Source organism: Pteropus medius, unplaced genomic scaffold (assembly GCF_902729225.1).
Source record: "Pteropus medius unplaced genomic scaffold, Ma_sr-lr_union100, whole genome shotgun sequence".
Lineage (NCBI taxonomy): Eukaryota > Metazoa > Chordata > Mammalia > Chiroptera > Pteropodidae > Pteropus > Pteropus medius.
In genome coordinates, this window is record NW_024349519.1 from 27988747 (window position 1) to 28010452 (window position 21706).

A 21706-nucleotide genomic window follows, 5' to 3' on the forward strand; every position below is an offset into this window, starting at 1 on the left:
CTGGGGAGAGCTTCCGGCCACAGCACCGACTATGCCTGAACTAGGCCTCCCACAGAATCCTCACCTCTTTATACTAAGTCCAGCACACTCTTCCCTCCCTGTATGTCCCTTTTTGGCTTTACTGAACCTAATGTTCTTTTCTTTCAGCATATCTTGGTGAGTGCCTCTCTGATTCATGTAGATTTTTCTAACTTTCACTCCCACCGTTAAATATTTTGTTCTAGTTCCCAGTGAAGATACGCAGTCATCATTACAAAATAAAATAAGTCTATTAAGTCAAGACTTGAATGAAAGTTTAAAGAAAGAAGTGTATCAATCAAGGGAGTACATGAGTAAATAATTGCCTAACATCTGCTCTGGTCCAATTAAACAGTCCATTTGCAGGTATATTTCTACAGTCAAGACAGATGCGTCAAGATGAATGGGGCAATGATGCCAACTAAAAACCTAACAAGCCAGCTTTTGTTCAGACACCAACTCCACCTCAAAATTTAATTTTTACCCCATGAGAGAAAACATCGTAATCACAAGTATCCTATTTGCTTAAGAGTTGCATTTCTCATTGGAAATGATGAACCACTTCTGTGTGTGTGTGTGTGTGTGTGTGTGTGTGTGTGTGTGTGTGTGTGTGTGTGTGTGTTTAACCCTATGACCTTAGATAAGGTGAGTATATCACTGAGTGACAGATCTGATCTCTTTGCTGTCAGATCAGGTCCCAGATGCTGCACTAAAACATTCAACACTGATCTCTGTTGGATTTGCCAAAGTAAAGTCAGTCAGCTTTTCCTAGGAGATATTTAACTTTCTTGCAAGCAACTTGTCTTTAGACTTTAACACATACACATACATAAACCAAAGCACACTCCCCAACCCGCCCCCCAACACACACAAATACACATGCATTCCAAGAGCCATAATTGGAGGATGAGGAACTCAAAATTTTGAAAATTTATAAATAAAGGGAAACAATCATTTAGTGTGCCATTCCTTCATCAAGCATATCGGCAAGTGCCAAAAACTAAATAAGGAAAAGTTCTCATTATAGAAATAACCTAGCTAGTAAATGAAAAAGAATGATAGAATTACAAAATGGCCATTCAGCAACCTCTCATGAATTAATGAATATCGCTGATACTTAAAATGGCTGTTAACATCATGAAAAGAGACAATCAGAAATTTGTAATTTCTAACGAAGAGTATAACACAACTTCTGAAATAGTTTTGCCTCCCAGACAAAATAAATAAATAAATCAAGCAAATCATATTGAGCCTTTATATTCAACTACCAATTTACAAAAAAATATTGAGGACAGAAGAAATTATAAAAGAACAGACTGGAGTATAATCTGCAAAATCCAGACTGTTAGAAGTTCTACAGAAAAAAATAATCCACTTTCTTTAAGAAATAAATTATAAGGAGAAGAGGAGAAGGGTGTACAGAGACATCTCAACTTCCAATCACACTAGGTGGCTTCATCTGGATCTTGATTCTAATAGTTTATTTTTAACAAATGGATGATGAGAACATGGGGATCATTATACCAGTAAGTTGAATTTTATATATGTTTGAAATGGTTATTTCCATAATGATATTAAAAACAGATATTAAATTTTTATAATAAAAAGTTTAAAAGTCTATAATAATAACAGCAATTTGGGAATTCTCAGGCTTTACTTCTCAGAGACTAATCGACTCAAGGTGGGATATTCCCATCCCACGCTGAGCTGTGTAAACAGAGCAGATTTCATTTTGTAGTTGTTAGATTTGTTTCATAACCTCAAGAAACTGGATATTAAGATTGTTACATTAGAACTACTGAATTTTAAAAGCTTCAAAAAATGTTAATAACTGTTCAAAAATTCCATACACAATATGATGATGAAGTTGTTTTTATGAGTTATCTAAGGCGGTAAGTCAACAAAAATTTGTTAACGTAAATGAAAGCTATAATTTTTGCCAGGTATTTACACAATCTTACCTATTACGGAGAAAGATAACAATAAAATGATATTAATACAGAAAAGCTTTAAAATTTATTGTATAATTATAGAGGGTTATAATTCAAAATATATTTCCAGATTTGGGAGCCACTCTGAGTTAACTAATCTACTTTGGTCAATGTTATATATTACCCTAAAAGATCATATATACATTTCTATCTATACATAGATTAAAAAGTAAATATTCTTTACTCTTACTTTCTTTGATATCTCAGGAAAATATGTAACATTGATTGATATTGCTTAATAATTGGGCTACTATTATTTTTAAAAATATGGATAAATTTTCACTTGGGTTTAGTATTTATTCATTTATTTATTTATTTATGCATTTATGTGTTTCGGCAGGCTGGAAAACTGGAAACTCAGGAAGAGTTGATGTTGCAGTCTTGAGTCTGAAACCTGTAAGGCAGGCTGCTAGACTGGAAATGCAGCCAGAGTTTCTGCGTGAGTCTTGCAGAATTCCTTGTTCGCTAGAACATAGGTGTTCTTAAGGTATTCAACTTATTGAAGGAGCCTTATCCACATTATTGAGTTTACATCAATGATCGTAAATGTTAACCACATTTACAAAATACCTGTATGGCGACATCTGGGCGAGTATTTGACCAAACAACTGGGTGCCATAACCCAGCCACATTTGACCCATAAGATGAATCATCATAAGCATAGTTTTTAAACCATGAGGTTTTTGACTGAAGGAGAGATTTGGGATCAAAAATTTTTTGTGCTACATAATTGAAATTGGGAAATAAATATGCCTTTCATTTTTAGTCTATGCTACAGAAATGTCTATTACAGCTTAATAATTACTCGTTGAGCACCTACCATGTGCCAGAGACTGTGTTAACGGCTGGGCAGTGACAGCAGTCAAATCAGATGTTGGTCTGAGTAGTGTGTAATGGGGGACTTAATCTAGTTTCAGTGGCTGGGTGGGGACTAAGGGAGGGAAGCCTTTTATAATGTGACATTTAAACTGAGTCTTGAAAAAGGAGCAAGACTTTGCCAAATAAAGTTAGGGATGCATAGAAACATCTTGGGCAAAGGAAAGAGGATAAGCAAAGGCTGGGAATTAAGTAAAATCATGGAGTATTTCAGGAGCTGAAAGAAGTCAGTTCGGTTTAGTACTCATAACAAGAGGAAGAAAATCAAGCTTGGGAGATAAGCTAGGGCCAGATTTTATAAACTAGTCTAAGGATTTTTAAATCTTAAGAGTAGTAACAAATATATATATTAATTTCTTATTTTTTTCTATCATGTCAGAGAATAAAAGAATATAGTTTAATAGAGAAGGAAGAAATATAGTGTATTCACCTGCTGTTGTCATTATTTGGAAACAGAACATTTGATTAAACAAATCAATAAAGTGTCACTTCATCTTTGTAAAAATTATGGTTCCACTAAAATGCAACTTCAACCTGAAGAGACAGATTGATGTCTAATGTGTTCCTGGTTGTGACATTTTTATGTTATGTGATTCTAATTACTTCAAGAACACTGCAGTTTATATACTTTCTCTTATGACTCCAAATTATATGGTTGGCTATTCTAATTTAAAAAACAGAAACTAAAATTGCCCTTTATAAAAACAGCCACAAGGATGTAAAGTATAGCATAAAGGAAATAGTTAATAATATCATAATAACTCTGTATAGTGTCAGATGGGTACTAGAATTATGGCGGTGATCACTTCTTAAGGTATATAAACGTCTAATCACTATGTTGTACACCTGAAACTAATATAATATTGTATGTCAACTGTGACTGAAAATTTTTAAAAATTAAAAGAAAACTACTGGAGCAACAGGAATTCTTTCCTGGTGGAAGCTGGAGTTCAGATATGTCTTAATACTAGAACTATCTGACTGCTCCTGTACTGATATTTATTTAAATCCAATTTCAGGGGCTCCGAAGTTTTCCAGGAAAAATTTCAGAATAGGTACAAGATTGCAGTTTAGATGTTTAGGCAAGTCTTATATAGAAGGGCTGGGAGTAGGGAAACAAAAGGCAAATGATAAGGAAGACCTGCATAGCTCTGGAAGAATCTTTACCCCAGTGAAAGAACGAGTGTGACAATGACTGTCTGGGAGTCCCCATGCTGCAGGAAGGACAGCAGTGATCATGGCTGTTGTGAACTTAACCCAACCCCACTGTGTCAGCAGTATATGCAAAACTTGGAAATGAACCTAGTAGAACTATAGCCCCGGTAGGGTGGATCAAAGCAATGGGCGTAGGGCCCTAACTCAGAAGAGATGTTGCAGAGGAAAGATGAACTTCAGCAATCCTGACCAGCAGTATCATCATTATCATCATCAACAGTAGCAACAGCAGCATAAAAGTGACCCAGAACAATATAGCTGCAGTTGTTACTTGTGTGGTATCAAGAGCAGGTGGATCAGAGGCTTCAGAAGCTTCTCCATTGCAGCTGTCATATTTAATTGTAAAAGTAAAACAATCAGAGTTACTGCCACCAGTTCACCATTTTAAATAAACTTTGCAAGGTTTTGCGTGTGTGTGTGTGTGTGTGCGTGCGCGCATGTGTAAAAATTACTTATACAAGGCATAATAATTGTGAAAAAAATCTAAATAGAGGGATTTGCCCTGTTCCTTAAGTTATACTATTATAATCATGTTAATTTCCATTTAAGTTCATATTTCATTTGTACTTATTGTACTTATCTCCATTTAAGGTCGTATTTCATTTGCGTAAATGGAAAATAAAATCTAATAATGCTAAATGAATTTGGTAATCTTAAAGAAGTAATCAGTTCCTTTAAACATATATTAAATTAGCAGCCTCGCACTATCATATTGCTAATCAGATAAGACTTAGAAAAAAGTCAATTGCAAGAGACATTTTCAAAATATCTAATTTTTGTTGTGCTCCTAGAAGCGAGTTTTTAATTATAAAAAAATCAAACAATATCAGACTTTGACTTTATAAATTGCACTATTGATAAGGTGCCTTTTCCGCTTCATTACTGTGAAAAGAATGAGCGTGCCGAAGACTTTTCCAGATGCATTACTTCTCTTTTGTTTAGATTTATCCCTTCCTAGATCACTTCTCTTGCCTTTCTTGTGTGCTTTCAACTCCTTAACTGACCACAATAAGCTTTTTAAAATTAATTCTGTTTTAAAAGACAATTATGAGTGATAAGTTACAGATACAAGATTCAATAGATGGTTTTAATCTAGAGAGTATTACTAACATGACTATAAGAGCAAATTGCTGACGTAATTTTAAAAAATTGAGAATCACAACCAAATATGGCATTGCATGATTTCAGTGGCACTCATTATATCCTATAAGGAAAAAAAAATAGCATGTACTAATGCAGCTTAATTTTTAAAATTATATTATAACATGCATATAGGGAAGCGTATGTATCTTAATTATCCAACAATAATAACTTCTCATTCCTCTTTCCCTCCAGCCCCTGGTAACCCACATTCCACATTCTGTCGCTATGAATATGACTACTCTAGACATCCAATGTAAGTGGAATGATAATGTTTTTGCTTTTGTTTCTGGCTTATTTCACCTAGCATATTTTCATGGTTTGTCCATACAGTAGCATGTAACAGAATTTCACTCCATGTTACAGCTAAGTAATATTTCATTATTTTTTAAGCATGTGCTACATAGAGAATATTCTGAAAGTGGATATTTGTGTTATTATGATGTGATTTGAACGTTAAAAGCAGTGTAAGTCGCTTATAGTAATATCTGTTCTCTTAAAAATTGAAAACATTATTTATAAGTTTGTTTTAAAAGTTTTCAAATAAAAACCATTAAGTGGAATTTTTAAAAATGTAAAATGCATGAGCTTCCTAATAGTCTACAAGCACAATAGATAAAGACTAGGGAAGAGCGAAAGTTTCTAGATGTGGTTCAACTAAAATCTTTTTCTAATTATTGGACAGAATTAAAAAATGAATGTCAGGATTTTGTAAAGGCAGCCAGTTTTGATTTCTTCTGGTTAGAGCTCTTTATAAAATATCTCTCTCTGCTCTGAAAGCCATTAAAAGTGAGTAATGGTTTCAGCAAATAAACTGAACTTTGGTCCAATTCTTTGAATTACTGTGCACAGAATATTAAGGCAAGATTTCTGAAAAATAATGAGGTGTTTTCTACCACATCATGCTTAAATTATGAATAATATTTTTATGAAAGCAAAAAGTGCTACCTATCATTTAATGGTGACATATTTTTAAACACTATTTCACTTTCATCTCACACTTTAAATTTTTTTATTTTTTTGCATGTTTTTTATAATAAATAGTGCTTTCATAGAGTAATATTGCAAAAACGTTACAAGTAAACAAATGTGAATATATCAAAAGTATAGGCACAAATGTTCTTACCGATTGAAATGCTCTGTCAAAAAGCTTTGGGTACTGGTATTGACAAGGCTTCCATCCCAGGAGAAATTTAGGGTTGCTTTTTTTAAAACTGGTAATAAATTGAGATATCTGAATTGAATAGTAGGAAACAAGGTAAATGAGAAAAGACTTTACTAAAGTTAAAAAAAAAAAGCTTCTGACAAATTATTAAACCCCTGTTTTGCAGGTCTTGAAACATTGGCCACTGGCCATACTTCTGACCAGCTCTTCTGAAGGGCTGTGCTGCCCCTCTGCCCGCTGTGCGCTCCTGTCTTCAGCTGCCCCCCACAATGTACTCTCTCCTCTCAGTCAATGCATTAATCAGGGTTCTCCAGAGAAACAAAGCCAATATAGGCCTACATTGGGTGATCAATAAACATTTGAATGAATGACATTAGTTTCCTTTATGCATACACTCCTCATGCTGGTGTTTTGTATCATTCACTTCATTTTTTTTTTCTCAATTTTTATTTCCCTGAGTCAAACTTCTCACAACTCTATCAAGATATTAATTATCTATACAAACCTTTCTCCTTTGACAATTATATAATGATTCAACACTGCACATGTCTAAACAGCGCACGTTGCTGAAAAATGCAATTTTCTTAAGAGATGTTTTCTGTAGCTGATTTAATCTATATCTCTCAAGACTGTGTTTTCACTTACTTAGATTGAGTGGTTATCCCTGACAGATGGTCTTTCTCAATAACAGGAACCGAATTATTATAAACAAAATCTAATTGCAAAGCCAACTTTTGCTCTTTTATCACATTTTCTTTTATATCTTTTTGTTATCCATTTTTCATAACTCTAGTGGAAAATAATATGGTCCAAGTATCTTATTTTATGTACCCAAGAGATTTAAGGTAAGGAAGAAAATACTTTATGATTCCCATTTTGAGTATTTAGAAGTTATTGGAAACATAGCTTCAGAATGTTTGGTTTTAAATTGCCAATTTAATAAGCTCCTTTCACTTTCTTTTTTATTTACATGGTACAGTATTATATTTCTCATACTCAAAACTACTGTTTCTCTCCTGCTTAAATCCTTCCTGAATTGTCTTCAGAATAACATTCAAACTCCTTGGCATAGCCTCAGTAACTTCCCAGCCAGGCCTCCATTTATTTCTATGAGTTTATTCCCCTGACCCTGGCCACACACACATACCATTATTACCACTCATATCAACTACTTGTACTTTTCAATATATTTTTCATGCCTCTCCACCTTTGTGTGTTGTGATTCTACTCAGTATGTGACACACACCCTGCCCCCCCGACCCCTACTACCCTTGCCCCAATTTAAAGCCAAATAATTCTTCTAAAATCCCCTTAAGAATAACCTTTTTTCTGGAAGCTTTGTCTTTTTTTCATTGTCAGTGTAACTTAGAAAAAGGTATATGTGGTAATTACTGAAATTGGTTAGTATGTTTCTTATAAGTCAGCAACTGGAAATACATATTTAGAAATATGCTTATTTGAAAGATTTTCCTTGTCAATACACAAAGCCTAAATTCAACAGAATCCCATAAACTTCATTGTTCTCTGTATTCTGTTAGAACTTTATATTCACAGTCTGTAGTAGACCCCAGTTAAAATTTACATCGGATCATTTTTCTAATAAAGGAATTAAAAGTGGTAGTGTTATTTTCACCTGTAGTTTAGTTGTTACTTCCTATTCCTGCCTAAATAGGTCTATGTACAGAGTTGCTTCTCTGAAGGCACTTATAATCCAATGTAAAATTACATATATATATAGAAAAAAGTATATAACATACATATATGGATATATATTTATATACACATTCGTGTGTGTGCATAATCATGGCATGAATGAAAGAGTGAAGGTAGAGTGTTAAAAAATTATTCATAGGAGAATATCCTTGTTTGTAGGAAATACAAATTGAAATAGGGTGATGATGCATTAAGTCAGCAATTTGCTATCAAATAGTTCAGGAAAAATTTTTCTTGTACTGCATTTGCAATAACTCTGTAAATTTGTGATTGTTTAAAAAAAAACATGAGAACACTTTCTAATTTTCTTCAAGTATTAAAGTTTTCTTTTACCTGTCCTTGGTCCCAAATAACAGATATAGAACCTTTGGATATGCAAATTACTAAACTGAGACTGTTTATTGCTTTAGAATACAGAATTCGTGAGGCCTGCCATGAGTTTTCATCCAGTGGCAGAGGAATTGTTTCTCATTGTGGTTAAAGCTTAACAGAACAGAAGAATAAAGAAATAATAATAAAGTCGAAATTTGAAAACATTACAATTCATGCTTTTTCAGTATACTAGTGCCAAAATACTCATGTATCCCTTCATTTAACATGCATTTAAGTATTATTCTAGTCCAGAAAATATGCTAATTACTAAAGTTGCAAAGATGAATAATAACCTTGAGTAGGCTGTAGCATGTAGAAACACCTACATGTAAAAGATGGTAACACAGTATTATATGTCATTAGAGAAATATATTTCTATTATATATACTTATATTAAATATATTTATATATATATAAATACCGAAGTTGGAAGCCAAATGTGAGAGTGAATAATTAACTCTACTTAGGTAATCAAGAAAGACTTCATCAAAAAAGGTGACACTTTGAGCTGGGTTTTGTAATTTGAGAAGTTTGCCAGCAAGGCATGATGATGGTGGAGGGAGCGATGAAAGAGTTTTCTGAGCTATTGTGCAAAGGCTTAGCTGCTTGAAGGGGCTTTGGATGGATAGATGGAGAATAGTGATAAGTTAGTTTAGTTCAACTGGAGGGTAGTCTCTAATGAACAGAATGAGGGTGAAGAAGAAGGAATAGGTAGGGAAAGACTTGATTCTTAAAGATAATTCAATCCAGGTTCCGCCCACTTCTTTCCAAGATATTTTATTCTTTTGTTACAAAAACAATCCATGTTTTTAAATATAAGTCCCTCTTGTTTCTAGGTGTTTTGTGTTTTGGCAGACTGTTAAGAGTTATTGGTGGTTTGCTGAGGATGGAGTTTATTCTTCTTGACTTCAGATAAGACTTCTGGGGTTATGGTCGGGTGTCTTGATGAATTGCCATTTATTCTGTCAACTCACTGGCTTGAGTAAAAGTTCAGATTATTTATGAATTATTAATTACTTTATTAAACTCAGATTATAGAATGTCATATGAGAATTTCTTTTAAAACGTATTTGCTCATGTTTAGTTAAATAGCCCAGAATACAAATTTAATTTTCTCCTGAACTATAGCTAAATTTATATATTTATATAGAAATTCAGAATTTCCATCTGACCTAAAATAAAAAAAAACTTCAGTTTTGTCCTTGTTTTGGTCTGAGGAGGTTGAATTATCTAGCTGTTTTCATAGTCAAATGCCCGCATGTAGACAAAGAGTATGATAGAAAATGAAAAGTAGGAGTTAATGCTGGACCACAAAAATATGCAGCAGAAAGATGTTTCAACCTAGATTTTTTTCCAATATTTTTTCCATTCCACTTCCTTGTCATCATAAACATAGCAGCTTAGTGACATAGATAAGAGTCTTAAAATAAGCCGAACGTTAGAAACATTATTTAAAATATTAAACATTGTAAAAATGTAGAACTAGAAGTTCATAGGAGATAACCTTTTCAAATAATTACATAATCATTTTAATACAGGAATTTTAGAAAATTCTTTCTGATGTGAAATATTTTAATAATACCAGTGTTTGCACAATAATAATCTTCTAGCATATTCAAATACTGACATTTAAACGAAGCATATTTTGGAAAAAGTTATAGTTACATTAATTAATTTATTTAAACATGTTTATTATTTATTACTGGTTTAATTTGTGATGCTTTGCTTTTGAGGTAGCATGCTACCTTTGAATAAAGTTCTGCAAATAGATCTAATGGTTGATACATCTGGCAGAACTACAATGTGATTTTCATGCTTGTGAGGGACAGATAAAAGGTGGTTGAGTGTACTGGACTGGGACTTTTCAGCTTTTGAAGTACCTGTTATCTGAGTCTTTAGGAAGCCTCTTTGTCTAATACAGTTGAGTGTTAGGCTAGAAATGGCTCGAGCCCTAGAGTGACACCTCTCTTTTTAAAACACTTGGCTTCACAGAACCAGGCATAAAAGTGAATGCTAAAATAGGCCGTTCATTTCCTTCCTTCTCTTCCTTCGCTCTCTTTTTCAATGAGACTGTACACTGAAAAATTCTTAACTATCTGAAATGGCTCTGCTTAAAAAGACAGAAGAGAGTACCCCAAAAGTCTTTCTCTATGGACAATTGGACAGATCGAGGAAAAGATGTTAGACATTCAACTAACTTTACTAGGTGATAACTCATAATAGAGACTACAAGTAACTGAAAAAGAGACAGCAATGGGTTTCAAAATTTCCAATGTAAAATACAATGTTATAATTTGTTCAAAAGAGTGGATATAATTTGTTCAAAAGCCAACTGTCTGTAGGAGATGGGAAAGGGCCTCGGCTTCTAATTTTGTGGTCTCCCAGAAGAATTAACATTTCTTTTGTGTACGTTCCCACTTTGAAGTAGAAATAAGAGTACTTGTATGTCATTGATGATTTAGCATAAACATTTTATAGGAAACATCTGCCCAAGTATCCCCAAACTCTGATGCCATTACAAGTCAGGGAGAAAATGACCGACCCAATCAGGCAAGGGAGCCAGAGCAGAATTCAGCCTTCCTCCCATAGCCTGCATGTCTGCAGCCTACCACATCAGTCCAGAGGGTCAGCTGTTTGGCAGCCAAGTCCTGCCACAGATAGAACTCATCATCACTCCACCAGGATGGATTTGTGAGAGCAGAGCCTGAGGCATGATCTCCAAGAAAACTGAAAGGACAGCCAAAAAGAAAAAAGACAAAAAGCGAATGGGGACTTTTCTAAATAATATTATCATGATTTTCTCCCCTTGGGATAAAAAAAAAAAAACTTTAATTTGTGTTATAGGTATTTATTATATTATATATATTATAAGAGATGTTTATCTTTCACAAGAGATATGAATTGGCAAAAAAAATAAATAATCAGATTTAGTGCTTTCTTTAGCACTAAATCAGCATCAACCAGACTTCCAATGGGTAAAGCTCTGGAGTAATAAACTAATTCAAAATTATCCACACATTGAATTAAGTAACTTTCACAGTTCTAGTCACCTGTAGGTTGTTTGTTCTGAAAGGAAATATGGGAGCAGAGAACTACGAAAACAGGGACCTTTACTGTACTCTGGGCCATGGCACTTTGCAGTCTTATGTTTCTGCCTGGGGATCCAGCTTTGTCCCTCTCAATCTAACCATCCTCGACTACTATATGTGAGGATTAATCCAAGGCCTCACACAGAGAAGCTGTACTTCCACAACCACCTGGGAATGGGAATGGGAAAAGACATGGGTTTGTTTTCTCCTATGCCACTTCTTTAATGGAGTTTAATGTATGGCTGTCATGCATGCTCAACGGGGTTGCTTCCGATGAGTAGGGTAAAGAGGGAAGGAAAATGAGCAGTCTCCAATACAGATACAGTATGGACTTTCTCTGAATCTGGCAAGTAATGTACTAAGTAAGACAAGGCCACAGCTCCAGAGCCTGACTAATAGAAAGTGACGAGGGCAGAGAACTGCATTACTAGTGCTACCAAGCATAACTTGCTAGATGGGCACCAGATCCTGGTAAGACAGGCATACAGAAAATTTTCCGAGTGTGTCAGGGGTGGCTCACACTGCTCGAAGATTGTGTAAAACTTACATTTTTGAAACAAGGGTAACTTTTTCATATCTCTAGTTAGGAAACTGAAGTTATAGCATCAGCACCCAGGGCCAATCCTAAATCCAAGACAAGAAGTTATTTTCAATACACATTTTACATCAGGATAGGACATAGACCTCAGCAGTCAAGAATGAATCATATACGTAATGACAAAGGGTAATCCTCTTACCTTGAATAATTTTATTTTTTCCAGTGGTCTACTGGTTATTTTTTTTTTTTAGTATTGATGGCCGAATATTATTATAGCATTCCCTGAGAGCAAAAAGATCCAGTTGGAAGCAATAGAAAACAAACAATTAATATTAACACTAATTAATGTTATATTTGTTTGGATGTTCATGTACATAAAATCTAGTTAAGAAACCCAATATGCCACTATAAAGATGGTGTGAGGCACTTTAGAACATTCATAATTGCATACAATTGAGGAAGTTCTTCCATCATAATTTAGTAGAATAAATGAAAATATGTTTATAAGAGTCTAAATTTTTCTCAACATTTTCTCACAAAATTAGCTCAGTCATATCTTAATACAGCCAAATATCAACTTCGTATAATAGTGTTTTCTGAAAGAGTAGAAAAGTATAATGATAGGTGATTAGCATTATAGTCAGTACTTCTCTAAATGTGGTCTAACAATCGCTTGCATGAGAATTGGGGTGCTTTTAAAAATTCAGATTTCTGAATTCTTCGCATGCCTTTTGAACCAAAGTGCCTGAAAATAGGACACCATCATCTGCATTGCATAAGTTCTGTAGCTGATTTTTACACAGTAAAGTTTGAGACCTGCTGAGTGATATACTACTGTAGAAAAGGCAAATCAGGTAACAGAACTTAGGTTTCATACTCCTTTATCTTTCTTTTCCCCATTCTAAAAGAAGATGTTTTTCTTGAGTCTTTTGACCTGCTTGACCCCCACTCCCAATCAATCAGACAACCTGTTATAATCTCCTATTTCAATTCCAGACAATTTAATAGATGAAAATAGCCTTGAATCTAATAGAATGGCTGTCACATAATTTTCTCTGATTTTTTTCTTATGTGTTTATCCAGTTCTAATTATATTTAGTTACAGCAAAAAGCCATCATAATAAAGCACACGTGATTCTCTGTCCTGCTGTGAACTCTTTAAATTCATATTCTGGATAAGCATGTCAGTAGTGTAATTAATCCAACATTACTTGTGAAACACTGAAACAATTAGGATAATAAGCAAAAAAAAAAGTAAACTTAATGAAGAAGAAAACTGGATAAATTCTCTGGACATTTGCAGATAAAACCACAGGGGAACTTAATAGGCCTTTTTATATATTTTAGAAAGATAAGTGCAGATTGGTCCCAAATTATCAGTCGTATTCAACCACTAAGGTGCCATTTATGATTTAGTATCATTATTTTGTAATTATTGGTCATTTAGGTTCAAAGCAAAGCTGCTGTTCTCTTTGGATTCTTTTGATGAAGAAATGTCAATTAAATAGACGGTACAACCGGAAGGACAACCTGTTTTCAAGTGTATTTAAACATTCCAAATGTAATTTACATGAAAACAAATGACACACAAATTATACACGAAATACTCTCTATCTTTAACTATGCAACAAAAGAGATTCTTCCAGGACGTAAATCCAGTTACAGTTGTTTTTTTGTATGAGAATTTGATTTGGGGCTATGGTCGATATACAGTTAAAAGAATGTCCATCTTTGCCCATTCCCCAATTTGCTAAATTAAAAAGAACCAGATTTTTGATAATTTACTGGATAATTTGATTGTCAAGAAGCTTAAAGCCAAGTTTGACCCTCAATTAAAAATTTTTAACCCTCTTGGCCAGTATATTTTTTCCTCTTTTTTAAAAGCTTCCTTTTTAATGCATTTTATTAACCTTTTGTATGTGGTTTGTTTGTTTGTTTGTTTTTTGATATATCCCTGTTGGTCAAGAAAGATTGACCCAAAAGCTACTATTGGCCCAAGATTATATGTTTAAAGGCCACAATATAAAATCAGAATTGCTAAAATTCATATAAACTCTAGACACCCTTTTATCATCCGTACATAACTTCTACCAACTTGCCACTTATAAAAAGAAGGGAATAAAATATATCTGCATGAAAACTACTTCTGGACTACCAGAGATATGAAAAGGTGGCAATAAAATATAGATATCTTGACAACCAGTCATATATGTCAGTTTCGCCATCAGACAGCTGCTTGGAAGGATGGGGTGAAGGACTCTGCCCAAAGAACCTCACAGTCCAAGGAGCTCCAGGAGCTTGCAACAACATCCAAGATATCAGCCTTTGGGCCTTCTAAAGCATTATTCTCTGGGACACTTTTAGAAGCATGAATTACATGTATTAAAAGTAAGAGACTCCAGTGACTCATCATCTGGTCTTTGGAGTTCGTTATAGGTGGATCCAGCGGTCCGACATTTTCTGACAAGAAGGCGATTTCTGCATTAGGAAGCATCAAAATCCCTAGGACAGGAGAACCTCCCAACAACTGACAACAAATTTGTTTTGGAGAGAAGTGTTTATAATTATCTCACCTGCAGAAGGAGTTAATAAAAAGACTATTAAATTTTTCATGAAAAAGGAAATATTATATAACATTAAAATGCATAAATATTTTCTATAAAATATCTTTGTCTACTCTAGGGAAAAAATCTCATACTGTTTGAGTTAATTGTAAGATTCCCCCCATTTTACAAAAGCACAAGATATCATTGGGCAAACTGGTCAGTATAACCTGCCAGATCCTTTTTTTTAAAAAAAATTTCCAATGTTAATCCAGCTCTGGAACTCTAAATAAAAAATTATAAATAACCAATATCATAGACTTTAAAACTTAGTCCTTCTAATTAGATTTTAGGGACAAATGAGTTAATAAATTATTAAACCTTCCAAGCCAGAATTGGAGCTTATTGAGTACTATGCTAGAGAGCTTGAACAGAGAGAGATCCAGGTAATGAAAAGATTAAATAACCATGAGTAGAAAACCTAAGACTCACCTCAAGCATCACCTCCTCCAGGAAGATTGCCCTAATTACCACTCAGTACTTAACTTGACACCTCTGACTACCAGACAGTCTTCCGTTGTTGCACTTATGACATTGTATGGTAATTTCTTTTTTCATGTGTCTCTCTCATGCCAAGAGTATGAGCTCTGTGAAAACTTGGATCACATCTTAATTTGTTAAGCACATTTTAATATGGTCTAATTGCATGTGAAAGAATTACAAAGTCCTAGAAGTATAATTTATATTAAAGTCTATCTCCTCCTACCTGTTCCCATCTAACAAAAAACAATGAAACCTAAACTAGAACCCAGGATTTCATTGTCTAAGGTCAAAGAGCTAGCTAGCAGCAAAACTCAGAATAAAACACAGATTCCAATAATCCTAACTCAATAACTCAGTATTATTATTTTTAATTAAACAAGCTAATATTTCTGACATCACACTAATTATACTTATGCTGCATGTATTATCTATATTTTTAACTGTGACTTATCCCACTAAACCTTGCTTAAGAGTTCTAACATTTAATAATGCTTTAAATTATGTCACACTACATTAGATATCTATACACCACAAAATATTCAATGAATATCTCCTGTACTAATATTATACTTAGAAGTAATGCAAAGTAGAATTGTGTAAGGTTAAATAATTAATGTTATTAATACATGGTTTCTTTATGATAACAATATAACTTCAGATTTTTCATTTTTAACTTTTGACAATTCTCTATAGTAAACATGTGAAGCAAATTCTTCACCGTGTCATTACAAGGGAAAGTTAAGAGTTGATATAATTATTCTGATAATTCTAAATCTAAAAAAAAAAAAAAAGAATTTCCTGATAAATTATTCTTAATTTTATCTCTAGTGGTGAAATTTTCTACATAATTGAAAAACTAAATCCTTTATACAATTGAAGATCTGATCCTTCCATTACTTGCCCGTTATAGCTTCTAGTAGCTGCCGCCACCATTCCTTGGCTTATGGCCACATCTCTGGAAAGTCTGTCTCTATAGTCACATTGCCTTTTTCTTTTCTGTCTGTGCCATATCTCCTTCTACTTCTCTCTCATAAGGACATGTGTGATTGCATTTAGATCCTACCTTGATGATTCAGGATACTGTCCCCTATGTTGAGATCCTTAACTTAATCACATCTTTTTTGACACATAAAATAGCATTCACAGGTGCCAGGAATTAGAATGAGAATCAGTTTGGGTGACCATTATTTAACTTGCCACACCCGCTGAAGACCAAAAGGGTTAGATACCTGGCCCCCATGTCCAGGTATAAAGGCTAGTTTCTCTCTTGCTCCCCCTAATCCTCACCTAGGGAGATCTAGAAAGGAAGCAAGGGTGCAATCATTAAGTCCTCTCCCAACACTTAGGGAGATCTAGAAAGGAAGCAAGGGTGCAATCATTAAGTCCTCTCCCAACACTTAGCTTCTCCAACATCAAAATAAAGGTTGAAGACTAAGAAGTTAGAAAAGGCAGGAGGAAATATATAATTCATGAATTGATGGCATGAAAAAAAATATATTTAGTCTTTTTAATATCTAGTTTTATAACTAAAGAATATATGCAATATCTTTTTTGAGTTTTAAGCTCTTTACACAAAAGTGTTTATTTTTAAGTTTGAAGCCTTAGCAAATATAGGCATAAAATTCCTCATCTCTAATAAAATGCAGTACATTAAAAGGAGGACTCATCTCATTCAGTAGCTGGGAGAAAAAAATAACTCTTACCTGCTTTAGAGGATGATGACTTCTGTAATTATTAGTTCACAGAATCATTAACATATTTCTCTCTCCTTATGATATTTACATATCTGAAGAAACAAATGGTCCATTAGGAAACCCATAATGTCAAACTAGTCTGTGATTCAACATCTCTGAACAGTTTGACAGACTCTCAATTTATGTGTACTCAGAAATGTGCCTGTTATGCTGATACCTGGCCATGTTATATTCTGGTTTCAAGTTATTCAGCAGCAAAGAAGACAAATCCTCTAGAAAAATACACACACTTACCATCACGACTACTATTAATCATTTAATTATAGTAGGCATTCTATTAAGTGCCTTATGTAGTTCATTTTATTTAATTCTTACGATGACCTTGTAATTAATTAAGACCTTATTATGAACCAACTGGCACCATCTTCTATAAAGCTAAGCCTTAGAGACTTATAAGGTTACACAGAAGTGGCAAAAATTAGATTTAAAAACAAACTTTAGAGCTCACAATACAGTAAGTATATAGTGTCACTTAATATTTGTACTTAACCTGCATGAATTTAACTACATGCCCTCAAGCATGGGAAAATAGAGGCATATCATTCAAGTCTTATACCATTTTATTCACTATGCTATATGCTACATTGAGCTTGAGATAGAAAGTCATCCACCATTTCCTCATTTGGTCATTGCCCCTGAATTGCCTCATTTAGTTGTAGTGATTAGTATTTAAAACAACATCTTCCCTAGAACTATTAAGAAATTGAAACATCTGGAGCTCAAGAACAAACAGAAATGTTATCAAACTTAAGGAAAACCTAACTGTGCTGAACTTCTAGAGTGATAATACTGTTTGGCACTTTTTGAGTGATTTAGAGATTTTTCAAGAGTAATTCGGACCACATGATTTTCTACTTACATTATGACTTTAGAATCTGTATTTTTTATAAAGATGATTACCATCTCCTCTTCTCTCAAAGCTCTGCCTACTTTTTGGTGCAAAAGGAATAGTAAAAGATTTAATTCTATAAATTTCATTTTTGCTAATATACTAGACTCTCAGAAAATATTCAGGTTGGCCTTTCATTTTTGGTGTCATTGATTGTTTCACAAAGATGTGGCAGATGTAGCCAGGAGTTGCAAAAGACTATTTTGTTCAATATGTCAAAATATACAGGATTAAAAGCAATGTTTTTAAAAAATGTTATATCCAATAAACTTAAGCTTAGGCTGTACCTTCTAGACTAAACTAAAAGGTATTATCTTGCTTTGAGCCTTATTAAAATCTAGGTATTTTTTCTACAAATTTAGTCTTTAAGCCCTGAAAACCTAGGGATTTTCAAAGAATTCCCAGTAGTTTTAATCACGAAAACTACTTTTCTTCAACTTTATAAGCTCTTTTGGTCTTAGCGAGGCCAACATACCAGAAGAGAAAGAAAAGAATTCTCAGCTAAATAAAATAAAAAGATCATTACCATCAATTAAATATGGTATCATAAATTCAACGATTTACAGTTCAAGTATCACTTTTCTATGACACCATTCCCTTACCATCACCCTTTCTTCTAGAAAGGCTGTAATGATAATGGGGGAAAAAGAAAGAGAAAAAGGAACTTTTAACTTGTCTCCGCAGAGATGATGAGTGGGCAAAAACATAAAGGAATTTGTTACGGGAAAATATAAACTAGATCACATTAGTCATACTTACAAGTCATACTTACATGTTTCCTCGAAGTATTTTTTGGTATTTAGATGAGTCCCTGTTCTACTGCTCACCCCAACCTAGGCCTGACTTTTGGAATTACGGTTTGAGCAGCATCGACGTTTCACATAGACACCAACCTAGTTTCTCTGAAACTTGCCCAGATGGGAGCGAGCTACCCATCTTTCCCAGGCAGACAGAGTCCCTAAATTTTAAGACTGCTTTTCAAGTAGCAATAACAGTTGTGTGCACAGGTGTGACAGGATGGATACGCAATCCCTGATGTATCACTAACCTGATCACAGGAGCAGAGTTAGCAGTGGCCAGAAGGTACCTCAGGCAGGCAGGCTCGAGTTACCCCTTAATATCGATCTATTCTTTCTCTTGGTGGTGTGATTCCTTGTTGGTAGTGGTGTGGTTGCCCAAACTAACATATAGCTTCAGAAATCAGGTGGTGGCTGCTTTTGGTGAAGGAGTGGGTGTATTTAGAAGAGACAAGGTGCCAGGAAGCTCTTTGTTGACCTAGTAGGTAGTTACACTGGTGTGTTCACTCCATGACGATTCATAGAAACGTGCATTTACAATCTGTATATTTCTAGGTGTTATTTCCATTTTAAAAGCTTTAAAAACAAAAGAAAACTACAGGATAGTATGTGTGTTATCTTATTTGTGATTTGCAAAAAGTTAGAGAAACATTCTCTCCGCTCTCATATACTTTTATACACATAACATATTTCTGGAAAGTAATTAGTAAAAGTGCTTATCAATAGCAGGAAATTAGGGAACAATTATGAGACCTCAGAACAAGTGCAAGTGCAGTAGAAAGTTAATTTTTGTTAAATCTTCATGTGTTTATTAAATTTTTAGCATTTGCATGTGTATATTTTCAAATAAAGAAATTGACATTAATGAAATAAGTAAACCCAGAACTGAACTAAACTGGAAAAAAAAAGTTCATCTTGTATTTAGAAAAAAATTGTTTGGTGTGAATGATATATTTAGGAAGTGAGCATTGGAAGTGAGTATCAAAGTAAGGAGCAGAATACAGAAGGTCTAGAATGCCAAACTAAGGAACTTGAAACTTCCAAAACCAATACTGATCCTCTCTTTCCCAGCCTGTCTTCTCTTCCAGTCTTCTCCTTCTCAGTATTTTGTATCGCTAGCCATCCACTTGTACAAACTACACTTGGATTACCCAACTACTACTTCTCCTTCTCCCTCTACCACTATGTTAATCACTAACTCCTTTTGATTATAACACATATACATATTTTAATATATCTGCCTTTCTTTACATTCACAGTTACTACCCTAGTTCAAGTTCCTGCCATCTCTCTCTGATATATTTCTCTTTCTTACTTTCTTTCTACCCTCCCCACATTGTGCTTAAAGCATTTCGTCTTTACCTTGAACATTAGTTAAAAATGAAGCCCTAGTGCATTATGGTCTACAGAATCCTAGGCACTCAGGTCCTCGCCTACCTGCTTATTCTCACTGCACAGCACTCTAGCCTCTTTGGCTCCCCTCAATTCCTAAAATATATTCATTCTTTCCCGACTTGAGACCTTTGATATGTTGTTTTCTTTGTCTGGAATCCAATTCCATATGCTCTTCTTGTGGCTGGCTCCCTTCCTGTCTTGATTTAAGCCACCTCCAAGAAAAAACCTGCTCTGATCACATTAAGTGCGCTCACTCCCTGGTGTTTTAGATCACTGCACCCTCATCACCATATTCATCTACTTCATTCTGTCTCTCATAAATTACTGGGTGCTAGGAAAAACTGTTGCAAAATGCATGAGATAGCCTAAGTATTATTTTTCCATTAAAATTGGCCCCAAAATTTTCATAAAGAACAAATATGTAAGTTAATCTCTTTAGCTCTTTTCTCCTGAAAGAAGAGAGAGAAAACAGAAATGACAAATGGTAAGTTGAATAATGCTGCAACCTTGCTGGGCCCTGAATGCAGAACCAGGCAAAAGCACCAGCATTTTTATTATCAGAGAGACCAAAAGGTAAGCCTACCCAGAAGTGGCCCAGGTGCTAGGCTCCCGGCTCCATGAGAACAGGTTGATAAAGGCTCTTGACTCAGTTTCTGCAGAGACTTATGTAAAGCTGCGCCTGTAGAAAAGTGAGAGGTCACACGCACAGCCTTGCTATCAGCACTTGAGCCCAGAGGCTCACTACATGTGCAATATCTCTACTCTAACAGTGGGGCAGCCATTCTGGCCTACCTTATATGACCTGGTTTTTGATATGTGCCTTGGGGAGCACAAGGGGGATGTAGGAAAACCCCAAATAAGATTGAAGAGAGAGAGAGAGAGAGAGAGAATTATCCTGTAGTGATAATTCTAAACCAAAAATTCCCCCCACTTTCCCCCTAAAATAATGATATCAGCCAAAACTCTCAACAGTTAGAACAAGAACATGTCCCATACTACATGAAATAAAGTAAACTGGTAGAAAAATTGTCTAAAACAAGTACATTAGAATGCTTAAAATGTAAATTTTTTTTAGAAATTATGAAATATGAACATATAGGTAAGAAAAACCAGTGAGAACTTTTGGAAATGAAATATTTGTTATGGAATTAAAAAAAAAAACTAGTTAAGTTTGGTAAATTGAGTACATCTTACTTTGTACTCTCCGGTCACTGAAATGATAGCAAAATAATTTTGTAAAAAACATAATGAAAGATGTCAACAAAATTTTAAAAGTTGGAAAGTAGATGGACTTAATAGAGCAGAGGAAGTAGAAACCTAAAAGTTTGAAAATAGGAAGGTGACAAGAAGTAAGCCAACATGTGATGGAATCCTACAAAAACTTAAAAACTGGAGGCAAAACCAATTTCCAGAAGAGGATGTGTGGAGTGGGGCTGGACTATGAGGAATGAGTAAAGTTTGTATAAGAGGCACCGGCAACTTGTATCCCAAACACAGCAGAAGATGGATGATTTAATTTTCAAAGAGATTTAACCTGAAAAAGTCTGGACTTGGTTGGAGATACCATTCTTAGCTGAAGATCCGTTGAAGGGTTGTATTGGAAACAGAAATATTAGGTAGAATTTTATATACTAAATGGCTTTCAAAATATTGGTTCCTAGGCTCATA

General features: G+C 34.4%; 1 protein-coding gene across 1 annotated transcript in view; it reads left to right on the plus strand.

Moving 5' to 3' along the window:
• Nucleotides 1–648: 648 nt before the first annotated feature.
• The window catches only part of ADGRE3 (adhesion G protein-coupled receptor E3), a 68591-nt gene continuing 47533 nt past the window's right edge, over nucleotides 649–21706 (plus strand). The window contains exon 1 of the mRNA XM_039882868.1: nucleotides 649–663. Coding sequence (XP_039738802.1) covers nucleotides 649–663 — 15 coding nt within the window. The remainder of the gene's footprint in view (nucleotides 664–21706) is intronic.